Below are 12459 nucleotides of genomic sequence, written 5' to 3'. Positions count from 1 at the left end.
AAAGACCGAGAAGTGGGCAACAAGGCTGCCTCCATCTCCCAAAATATGCACCGGGGGAACCAAGGGTGGAGAACACCACGAGCCAGCCGACCGCATAGGGATCCAACCAGTCCCCCGGTTGTAGTCCAGGAGGTCTCCGATCCTGGTAACTTCCTCCAGGACCAACCTCTGGCGCACTGAGGGCAACTCCGCCACCTGCACATGAAGATGAAGATTGTGTAGCAGGGGTTCTACGTGGAAATCTGCCCCCCTCTGTGGCCGCCATGGACCTAGTCGCTGAAACCAGCTTCCAGGTCTGGAGGAGGTCCTGGTAGAAGACCGGCAGCTCAGAGAGGTCTCACAGAAGACCTCTCGGACAGAGATAAAAAAGCTGCCGGTCATACTAGAGCCCTTGGAGGCGGAGGTGGAAGGCATGCGCCAACGTACTCCACGCCGAGCTATCTGTACCATAAAGGAGTCTCTGTAGGGCCTGGAGGCGGAAGATATGGACCTGGTGTGCCTGTGCACACCTGTCCTCTCTTCTCCAGGGGAAGATGCAGAACCCCCGCAGAGACCCAGTGCAGCCCTGGACAAAAGAACTCCAGAACCAGCTTCTGGAGCCAGACCAAGAACCCTGGGGCTGGGCAGAGGGTGTTGAGCTGGTGCCAGAGCATGGACAAGACTGACTGAGCACCAGTGCCCTCCCCCGAAGGGAGAGGCACTGGAGCACTCCTTCCCACCTTCGTAACCATTCAACCACCCTGCCCTCCAAATCGTGCCAGTTCTCCAGCGCAGAAAATTAAAACGCCGAGATAGAGCAGTGGAGCTGCGCCCCACTGAATGGCCTGAAGTGTGGGTGGGAGGGAGCTCACCTGCCACCCAGCTCCGACCATCAGGCCAGAGCTCTTGACCCAGTTGACCTGGGCAGAGGAGGCCGCCGAGTACACAGCTTGGCAGCCCTCTACCCACACCAGGTCTCCCGGATTCTGGACCACGAGGAGCACATCATTGGCATATGCTCACAGGACCAGCCGCATCTCTGGCTCACAGAGCACCATCCCCGCCAACCTCTTTCAGAGGAGATGGAGGAAGGGCTCAATCTCCAGAGCATACAGCTGGCCTGACAGCGGGCAGCCTTGACGCACTCCTCACCCAAAGTGGATGGGTTCGGTCAGGTTGAGCCTGACCAAACACTCCACGGAGGTGTACAGCACCTGGAGAAAACACACAAATCGGGGCCTGAAGCTGAACGCCTGCAGAGTGCCCAGGAGATATCCATGGTCCATCTGATCAAACACCTTCTCCTGATCCAAAGACAGGAGGATGAACAACAGACCATCCATACACCCAAGCTCAAGGAGATCCCGGGACAGTGTAGGTCTGGTCAGAATGGACCATATCTACCAGCACAGACCCCAGTCATAGCGAGATGGCCTTTGCCACAACCTTATAGTCCGTGCTAAGGAGCGAGATAGGATGCCAATTCCTAAAGTTGCGGAGGTCCCCCCTCTTTGGGAGCAAGGTTAGCATGGCTCACCTGCACGACAGAGAGGGGAAACCCACTCCCCAAAGGCTCAGCCCAGTCAATGACAAGGTCCAGGCCAAGGACAATCAGCAGAACTCCACAGTGAGCCTGTCCATGCCCGGAGATTTATTGGTGGGCATGAGATGGAGGGCTTCCCAGAACTCAACCAGAGTGAGAGGCAGCTCCAGCCAGTTGTCGGACTGGCTGTCAGGAGGTCATTGCAAAGCACCCTGCAGTCATTGGAGTCGGTTGGATCCATCGAGAAGAGGCTGGCGTAGAAAGCCCTGGCCCTCTCACGCATCTCCACTGGATCCATGAAGGGGGCGCTGTCCTCCGCCAAGAGGCGGATGACGTGCTTTTTCGCCCCCCTCTTTTTCTCCAGGGCGTAGAAGAAGGAGATGGATGCAGAATCAAACAAAAGCACCGCAGGACTGACACAGGAGAGTGATAGATGGGAAGTATATAAACCCCAGGATGATCAGAGCCTTATTCCCTGTGGACTGAGGAGAGATTACTACAGGTTAATTAGAGCACCTGGAACCAATTAAGGCCCTGCCAAAGACCTAATAAAAACCCCTGCTTCAGTCAGGTGAGAGATGGGAAGGAGAGCTGACTCTAGTTTGAATTAATACTGTTGTTAACCAGAGGATCAGCGCACCAGGGGAAGGGAAACCTTGCTCAAGCAGAGCAGAGGGACTCCCCAGTCACAAAGAACCAAGAGAAACCCTGCCCAAGGGGAGAGAGGTCAGGAAGCCCGAGAAGCTGAAGGGGCAGTGTGGGAGCTAGTCCAGGGGAAAGAATCACAGCTTCAAGTGCTTAGTCACTGTCCATAGGGCCCCTAGGCTGGAACCTCAAGTAGAGGGTGGGTCTAGGTCCCTTCCCTGCTCCCTTTCCCTCTCCCACCAGGACACTAGCAGAACCATCAACACCCAAGAATAGGGGCAAGAGGCAGTACCCTGACCCATCACATGAAGGAAAAGCACAGGATCCACCATAATAGTATCGGCCATTTGCCACATGTGGTGTTAGGAGTGGGATTCCGTGCTGTGGACTTAATCCAGGGTAAGCCAAAACCATCCCAGCTCCAAGATGGATGATGTGGTCAAAGCACCACTGTAAGCCACAGCGGCCCAATAGGAGGCTACCTGGGTCCAGGCAGCTGTCCAACAGGAGGCAGTACGCCTGCAGCAGGAGACCAATCATCTGCTGATGAGCCAGGCTGCCCAGGACTAGGCCATGCTGCAGGAAGTGGCGAACCAGATGAAGAGCTGAGCTGAGCTGCAGCTGCGACGAGACACGGTCTGTATAAGCCAGTAACTGTCTGCAGAAAATGATGCGGGAGGATGATGTGGAGGTGTACCTCCTGACCTTCGAGAGGGCAGCCCTGTGGGAGGCCTGGCCCTGAGATCAGTGGTCTGGCATCCTGGGCCGGTTCCTGTGTCAGGAGGCCCAGAAGACCTACTACGATATAGCCGCGGAGGCTGCAGCAGACTACCCCAGTTGAAAGCAGAGATCCTGGCCGGCTCTGAAGTAATGACGGCGTTGCGAGCCCGGAGGTTCCATGAGTGGCGATATAGTGAGGACAAGGCACCATGGTTGCAACTGTTTGACCTAATCCACCTGACCTGGAAGTGGCTGTGCCCTGAGGCCCTCAGCTCTGAGAAAATAAGGAGCTTCTGCTGCTGGACCAGTATACGAAGGGGCCACAATCAGGCCTCCAAGCCAGAGTTGGCCACAATGACCCTTCCACCTATAACGAGTTGGCCACCCTTGTAGAGAGACAACTGGCAGCCCGTGAATTGTTCCAGATTCCAGGGGAACCATAACTGGAAGGAAGGGCGCTGAGGAGCAGCCTGAGGCCCTGAAGGGACCGGGAGACTTGGAGGGAGAGAGCTCGGGGAGCAGGCCAAATAGCCCAAGGCAGAGGGTGACAACCGGGGTAAGGTATCAGTGTTACTTGTGTGGGGAAGTGGGGCACATAGCAGCCCAGTGCTCCAACAGGGAGGAGCCCATGCAGTGCAATCTGGGGGAACATGGGAAGCGATGTAGCCTAATCGGCCTGATGGGGGTTGCAATGACCCCACGTGGGTACACAACGTCGGTAAAAATGAATGGCATAGCTTTGGTGGATTCTGGAAGTGCTGTCACACTGGTCTCGGGGAAGTTAGTGGGACAAGACACAGGAGTAACGTGTGTCCACGGCATGGTAAATTTCTACCCCATGACCCCAGTGTGGATTGAGTTCCAGGGGAACACTACCAAGGTGACTGCAGGGATGGTCCCCAGACTCCCCTACCCTGCCTTAATCGGTAGGAATTTCCCAGGGTTTGAGAACCTAAGGTTGGAGAACCTACCCCCCCACCCCAGTAGAGCTAGGGGAGGGTAGCAACCCCCAGGCTGAGACCGAGGTAACCATGGATAGCCCCACCCGAATTTTTGTCGGATTTGCCCCAGAATTATTTTCATCCCCTGAGAAGCCCCAAAAATGTAGTCCAGAAAGAAAGGCAGATAAAAAGTTAGGATCCAGGATTTGGGCGGGGAACCAGAACTCCCTGATTGGTAGGCAAACCCGTCTGGGAGGCCAGGAGACAGCTCTGACCAGTTTGGACCCAGAGGCGGTCCCCAGCACCAGTAGGAGCAACCCAGGGGGCAGAGTTGAAACCAATCCCATAAAATTAGGCCAGATCAAGTCTCGTATGCGAGAGTTTCGGGCAGGACCAAACCTACGACCTGCTATATGCAAACGTGAGGGAGGAGGTAGTGGAGGTAAACAGCATGTCCATGGAGGGGAAAAATCAAAGGCCCAGGGCCGCACTATGTGATCAAAAACAATCTCTTGTACCAGGTAGTGCAAATACAGGGGGGGGAAGTAAAGCAGCTCTTAGTACCACGGAAGCACACAAGGGAAGTGTTAGAGCTAGCGCACAGCCATTTATTTGGGGGACAGCTAGGAGTAGATTAGACCCTGGATAGAGTCCTAAGGAGGCTTTACTGGCCAGGGGTATGAGCGGAAGTCCAGCGCTATTGCGCCTCCTGCCCAGAATGCCCTTGCCTGTTATTGAAGTCCCTTTCGAAAGGACAGCCATGGACCTAGTGGGCCCACTAGAAAGATTGGCATAGGGCCACGGAAGCATACCTGTCATCCTTGACTATGCCACATGGTACCCAGAAGCCATTCCACTAAGAAGCCCCACATCCAAGGCAATAGCAAAATGACTGCTCCAGGTTTTCGCTAGAGTGGGCATCCCTAAGGAGATCCTGACCAACCAAGGAACTCCCTTCATGTAGAAATTAATGAAGGACTTATGTATCCTAGTCTGCATCCAGGCCCTGCAGACCTCAGTCTACCATCCTCAAACAGATGACCTGGTTGAGCGATTTAATTGTACCCTCAGAAGCACGATCCAGAAGGTGGTGGCCCAGGATGGAAGACTGGGATACTCTTCCATTGTACCTGATGTTTGTGATATGGGAGGTTAACCAGGCATCTACTGGATTCTCCCCCTTCGAGCTACTATATGGACACCACCCACGCGGCATATTAGATATGGCCAAGGAGGACTGGTAAGAACAGCCCAACCCAGGGAAGAACATCACTGAGCACGTGGCACAGATAAGAGCACGAATAGCCTGAGTGACCCCCATAGTACGAGAGCATTTGGAGAAAGCACAAGAGGCCCAGCAAACCTATTACAACCAGCGGGCAAAAGCACAGAGATTTCCATTCAGGAGAACGGGTGATGGTGCCGACAGCAGAAAGCAAGCTCCTGGCCAGCTGGCATGGGCCACGAGATAGTGGAAGTCATTGAGTTCGTGGACTATAAGGTAAAGCAACCAGACCGCCACTAGGCCAGAGCAGATCTACCACATCAACTTACTGAAACCCTGGTGCGACTGGGAGACAAGTCTGGTCACCCAGGGAGCTCCACCCCAGGCAGACGATATCCTTCAAACTAACCGCGGAACAAGGAACAGAGGTCATTGATATGATCCAGCAGAACCAAGATGTGTTCTCCATGCAGCCAGGCCATACAACAACGATCCAACACCATATCGTCACCTGTCCCGGAGCAAGGGTAACGATAAAACCATACCGAGTACCGATGGCAAAAAGGGAAGAAATTAGGATGGAAGTAAGGAAGATGCTAGAACTCAGGGTTATTGCAGAATCCCACAGACAGTGGTCCAGCCCTATTGTCCTAGTCCCCAAGCGTGATGGCACCCTGAGGTTTTGTAAATGACTTCCGGAAGTTGAATGAAATATCCCAATTCAATGCCTACCCGAAACTGCGCATTGATGAGCTAGTTGATCAGTTAGGCAAGGCCTAATACTTGACCATCCTGGACCTGAAGAAAGGCTACTGGCAAATCCGCCTGGCTGAGGATGCCAAGGAGAAAACCGTTTTCTCTATACCCAACAGCCTCTTCCAATACACCGTCCTCCCTTTCGGACTCCATGGGACCCCTGCAACATCTGCGCTATCCTGTCATGTGTAACTTGTCGCTTAAACCAGCCTCTGTACTTGCTGACTGGAAGGTTGTTAATGTAGCACTGATTTTTAAAATAGTCTTCAAAGGCGATCCTGGCAGTTACAAGCCTCTGAATCTAACTTCAGTACTAGGCAAATTGGCTGAAACTATAATGAAGATGAGAATGATCAAACAGATAGATAAACGTGATTTGTTGGGGAAGGGTCAACATGGCTTTTGTAAAAGAAAATCATACACCACTAATCTCTTAGAATTCATTGTGGGGAGGGTCAGCAAAAGTGGACAAGGGTTATCCATTTGCTATAGTGGTTATAGACTATCAGAAAGCCTTTCACAAGTGCCATCATCAAAGGATCTTGAGCAAAGTAAAGAGTCATGGGATAAGCCAAGGTCATCTCATGAATCAGTAAGCAGTTAAAAGATTTAGATAATGACAGAGAGAGTACACTTATAAAGTTTGTGGATGATACCAAGCTGGGAGGGGTTGCAAGTGCTTTGGAGGATAAGATTACAATTTAAAATGATTTGGACAAACTGGAAAAATGGTCTGAAGTAAATAGCATGAAATTCAATAAGGACAAATGCAAAGTACTCCACTGAGGAAGGAACAATCAGTTGCACACATACAAAATGGGAAATGACTGCCTAGGAAGGAATACTGTGGAAAGGGATCTGGGGGTCATAGTGGATCACAAGCTAAATATAAGTCAACAGCGTAATGCTGTTGCAAAAAAAGCAGACATCATTCTGGATGTATTAGCAGGAGTACTGTAAGCAAGACATGAAAAGTAATTCTTTCGCTCTACTCTGCACTGATTAGGCCTCAGCTGAAGTATTGTGTCCAGTTCTGGGTGCTACATTTCAGGAAAGATGTGGACAAATTGGAGAGAGTCCAGAGAAGAGCAACAAAAATGATTAAAGGTCTAGAAAACATGATCTATAAGGGAACATTGAAAAAATTGGGTTTGTTTAGTCTGGAGAAGAGAAGACAGAGGGGACATGATAACAGTTTTCAAGTACATAAAAGGTTGTGACAAGGAAGAGGGAGAAAAATTGTTCTCGTTAACCTCTGAAGATATGACAAGAAGCAATGGGCTTAAATTGCAGCAAGGGAGGTTTAGGTTGGACGTTAGGAAAAACTTCCTGACTGTCAGGGTGGTTAAGCACTGGAATAAATTGCGTAGGGAGGTGGTGGAATTTCCATCATTGGGGATTTTTAAGAGCAGGTTGGACAAACACCTGTCAGGGAGATAATACTTAGTCCTGCCTTGAGTGCAGGAGACTGGACTAGATGACCTCTCAAGGTCCCTTCCAGTTCTATTATTCTAAGATAGGAAACAAAGGGTAGGAATAAATGATCAATTTTCACAGTGGAGAGAAGTAAGTAGTGGTGTCCCCCAGGGATCTGTACAGGGACCAGTGCTATTGAACATATTAATAAATTATCTTGAAAAGGGGGTCAACAGTGAGGTAGCAAAGTTTGTAAATGGTACAAAATTACTGAAGAAAGTTAAGTCCAAAGCAGATTGTGAAGGGTTACAAATGGATCTCATAAAACTGGGTGACTGGGCAAGAAACTGGCAGGTGAAATTCAATGTAGATAAATGCAAACATTCCAAAAAGACTAATGGATAAATGGACTAATGGATACACCCCCTGGCAAGTATGCCGCTGCCTATTTAGACGACAGTCATTCATAGCCCTGACTGGGAGATGCACCTAGGAAAAGTAGAAGCGGTGCTAGATGTCCTCAGACAGACCAGCCTCACCGCCAACCCTCCCAAGTGTGTGGGGGGGCTAACCAAGGTCAGATACCTCGGGTACGTAATAGGAAGGGGCTTGTTGAAACCCCAATGGAACAAAGTAGAGGCAATACAGGATTGGCCCTGACCAGTCTGCAAAAAGCAAGTCAGAGCATTTTTAGGGATAGTGGGGTACTATCGCAGATTCATCCCTCACTTCGCCACGAGAGTCTGGCCATTGACAGACCTGATGAAAGCTCGGAGCACAGATATAGTAAAGTTTCAAAGTAACAGCCGTGTTAGTCTGTATTCGCAAAAAGAAAAGGAGTACTTGTGGCACCTTAGAGACTAACCAATTTATTTGAGCATGAGCTTTCGTGAGCTACAGCTCACTTCATCAGATGCATACCGTGGAAACTGCAGCAGACTTTATATATACACAGAGAATATGAAACAATACCTCCTCCCACCCCACTGTCCTGCTGGTAATAGCTTATCTAAAGTAATCTTCAGGTTAGGCCATTTCCAGCGCAAATCCAGGTTTTCTCACCCTCCACCCCCCCACACAAATTCACTCTCCTGCTGGTGATAGGAGAGTGAATTTGTGTGGGGGGGTGGAGGGTGAGAAAACCTGGATTTGTGCTGGAAATGGCCTAACCTGAAGATTACTTTAGATAAGCTATTACCAGCAGGACAGTGGGGTGGGAGGAGGTATTGTTTCATATTCTCTGTGTATATATAAAGTCTGCTGCAGTTTCCACGGTATGCATCTGATGAAGTGAGCTGTAGCTCACGAAAGCTCATGCTCAAATAAATTGGTTAGTCTCTAAGGTGCCACAAGTACTCCTTTTCTTTTTGCAGATATAGTAAAGTAGACAGATGAGGCGGAATACACATTCACAGATTTAAGGACAGCCCTTTACAGTCATCCAGTGCTCATAGCCCCAGACTTCAAGAGGGAATTCCTCCTAGAGATAGATGCCTCGGAGGTAGGGCTAGGGCCCATCCTTTTGCAGATGGTGGAGGAGGATGAGCACCCAATCCTGTAACTCAGCCAGAAACTCTTCCCCAGGGAGGAACAGTAAGCCATCGTCGAAAAGGAATGTCTGGTGGTTACATGAGCCATGAAGACTCTCTGATATTACCTACTGGGGCAGCAGTTCACCCTCATGACGGACCACACCCCACTCCAGCGGATGCACAGAAGCAAGGAAAAGAATGCAAGAGTGACCAGATAGTTCCTATCCCTGCAACCCTTCCAATTCCAGGACAATATAGGGCAGGAAGCCAACACAGCAACGCTGATAGCCTTTCGCGACAGCACTGCCTCTCATCCTAAGTAGCTCAACACCATGGTGTTGGGGGGGTGGAGGGAGATTGAGCAGAGGGCAGCAGGAGAGTGATAGATGGGAGGTCCCAGGATAATCAGAGCCTTCGTCCCTGTTGACTGAGAGGTTACTACAGGTTAATTAGATCACCTGGAGCTAAGTAAGGCCCTGCCCAAGGCCTAATAAAAATCCCTGCTTCAGTCATATGAGAGAGGGGAAGGACAGCTGACTGTAGTTTGGAGGAGTACTATTGTTGACCAGAGGATCAGAACACCAGGGGAAGGGAAACCCTGCTCAAGCAGAGCAGAGGGACTCCCCAGGCCCCGAGGACCAAGAGAAACCCTGCCCAAGAGGAGAGAGGTCAGGAAGCCTGAGAAGCTGAAGGGGAAGAGCAGGAGCTAGCCCAGGAGAAAGAATTACAGCTTCAACTGCTTAGTCACTGTCCATAGGGCCCCTGGGCGGAGTAGAGGGCAGACCTGGGTCCCTTCCCCATTCCCCTTCCCTCCCCCACCAGGGCACTAGCAGAACCATCGATGCCCAAGAATAGGGGCAAGAGGCGGCACCCTGACTCATCACACAAAGGAAAAGCACGGGACCCACCATAATAATGTCGACTATTTGCCACACTTGGCTAACAATGCAATATTTTCACAGATTTTATAGTTATCAAACTAAAACCTCTGTGATGCTATAACTGGAATCTGAGACTTACTTTGATGATTGCTCCATCTCAGAAATGAGATCCTTCAAACCTGAAATGGTTTCTTCCTTGAAAAGAGATAAAAAGTTCAGTAAACCTGTTTCTCCCCAGTTAATAAAAGAAAAGGATTGAGCAAAATCAGAAATACTGCTTTTCTTCTGGCTCAGTTAGCTCTCCAGCTTGATGTAATTGTCTACATTGAAACTCATTCTGGTTTTGCAAAACTTCACCATACATTTTATAAAGAATCACTATGCCAATAGTATACAGTACTTTGACTTGGCCAGGACTTGTAAAGGTCTAATCACCTACTTGCCACTGGGGAGTGGAGGAACCAATAATATTAGATTCTGCAAAAGTTAAACTTTTTTTTTTTTTAGAACTTACATTTCTTCATCCTCCATGGTTACAAAGATAATCTCCTGAATGTGAACCAAATGCTAGCAGATACAGTGTGTCTTCCTATGACTGCTGACGATTAGCTCCATCTTCTCATAGCTTTCCTATAGTGCAGCTAAATGAAAACTAACTAGAGTGTCAGCTTTTACTGTTGCCATTTAATTCTGCTGACAGCCCGGAAAGCAGGGATACCAACAAGAATCAAATCAATTTCATTCTGCTGCAGAAAGAGACAGGCTGGGAAAGAGGGCCCAAAACTGGATGGAGACAATTTCCCATATTGGAGCAAAATATGATGACCTGGCATGCTGATTCACTGATACAAATTCATTCATGATTTAGGGGCCACATTCTCTTCAAAGAGAAACAATTCTTAAATGAACAATTCTTTTTCATAAAGCTTTAATGTCAGGAAAGTTGTTGCCTGTGCTGGCTATCCTGTTAGCTTACAGATCATTCTACAAGGTACTGAACATCCTTGAAATGATTTAGATAAAACTGGTGCAAATCCCTGTGTAGACAATTTTATTATACTTTAAGAGTGATTTATTTCAGTTTAGGTTAAACTGATACAAAATCAACTTAAACTAAACTGAACACTTCAAAACTGAAATAAGAGTGTCCACACACAAGTCTGCACCAGTTTTAATTAAATCAGTTTAAATTCATACCTTAAATTAAACCAGTGCAACTTTCTCATGTAGACAAGCCCTTAGAGTGCAAAGGATGTTGTTATTCAGACCTAACTGCAATAATAGAGGGCAATGCAATTTTGGGCTGAATAAACAAAGCCACAATTCATGGGAAAGGCAGGAAATAGACCCTTTCTATATGGCTCTGGTATAAACAAAGCAGGAATAAAATGTTCAGCTCGTCAATCATCTTTTTGGTAATGAAGTGTCGAGAACTGAAGGGCATTTAGAAGAGAGCAATAAAATGATCATGGTGCTGGAAAGAGTTAGAAGGAAAGTTTAAAAAAAGAGATAAATATGTAACACTTGGTTACGTAAAGCTAAGGGTGTTGACTGTAGTTCAGACATACTCCTGCGAGCTTTACTTGAGACTAGCATTGCTAAAAGTAACTGTGTAGAGGAGGTGGTATGGGTTTCATTGCCCCACTTGGAAGAGAGGGTTACTCACTTTGTGCAGTAACTGAAGTTCTTCGAGATGTGAGTCCCTGTGCGTGCTCCACTTTCAGGGATTGTGCGCCCTGCACCTATAGTTGGACAATTTCGACAGCAATACCTGGCTGGGCTGCACATATGCTCTCCCTTTCTCGCACCTGCAATGGCAATTAACTAGTGCTGTGCAGCCCCCCGCCCCCCAGTTCTTTCCTTACCACAGAGGATTTAATTATAACTCTGAAGTAGGGGGAGGGTAGTGGAGCACCCACAGGGACTCACATCTTGAAGAACCTGTTACTGCATCAGGTGAACAATCCTCTCCCCTCCCCCCCCCTCAGCAGTGTCCCTGTGGGTGCTCCATTTTAGGTGACAGTAGAACAGTGCCCCTCAGGGGAAAGGAGGGGCTTCAGAGTTAGGCCTGAATGGACAATAAGACCATGTGTCCCAACCGAGTGTCAGAGGCTGAGACCTGACCAGTGATGTAGTGTTAAATGAACGTGTGAGATGTCCAAGTAGCTGTGTTGCTTATGTCAGTAATAGGCACATCATGCAGGAAGGCAACTTGTGTCTACTTGTGGAGTGTGTTCTAACACGAGGGGGGTTATAGGTCATGTTGTTGGTAACAGAGCTGAATGCAATCAGAAATACATCTGGAAAGTCTGAGCTTAGAGATGGGTTTGCCTTTGGAGCGGTCCACGGTGGAGAGGAGCAATCTAGGAGTTTTCCTGAACAATTTGATCCATTCAAGATAAAAGACTAGCGCCTTTCCGACGTCCAGGGCATGGAAAACTGCTTCTTGCCTGTCCTTGTGAGGTTTAGGGAAGAACGTGGGAAGATGGATAGGTTGATTGATGTGGAAGGAAGAAAGGACTTTAGGCAAAAATTTGGGGTGAGGTCACTGATCTTGTTTTTGGAAAAAACTGTATAGGGTGGTCCAGCCATAAGAGCACCAATTTCTCCCACATCTCGCAGATGTGATGGCGACTAGGAAGGCCATCTTCAAGGAAAGATGTAGAAGAGAACACATGGCCAAAGGTTCAAATGGGCAGTTGAGAAAGAGAAATCGAAGCACTAAAGTCAGGTCTCATGGGGATGTTGGGCCTCTGGGTAGAGGTTGCATACTCCCTGGAGGAATCCTTTGGTAATTGGGTGAGCAAAGATAAATGCCATC

At 48.8% G+C, this 12459-nt stretch overlaps 1 protein-coding gene across 1 annotated transcript in view; it reads right to left on the bottom strand.

Moving 5' to 3' along the window:
• TSGA10 (testis specific 10) overlaps positions 1–12459 on the bottom strand; it is a 70432-nt gene that overhangs the window by 19040 nt on the left and 38933 nt on the right. Inside the window, exon 12 of the mRNA XM_077810708.1 lies at positions 9778–9833. Coding sequence (XP_077666834.1) covers positions 9778–9833 — 56 coding nt within the window. The remainder of the gene's footprint in view (positions 1–9777; positions 9834–12459) is intronic.

This window comes from Eretmochelys imbricata, chromosome 1, assembly GCF_965152235.1.
Source record: "Eretmochelys imbricata isolate rEreImb1 chromosome 1, rEreImb1.hap1, whole genome shotgun sequence".
NCBI classification, from domain to species: domain Eukaryota; kingdom Metazoa; phylum Chordata; order Testudines; family Cheloniidae; genus Eretmochelys; species Eretmochelys imbricata.
Note: the sequence above shows the minus strand (reverse complement) of the source record. Positions and strands in the feature narration are given on the sequence as shown.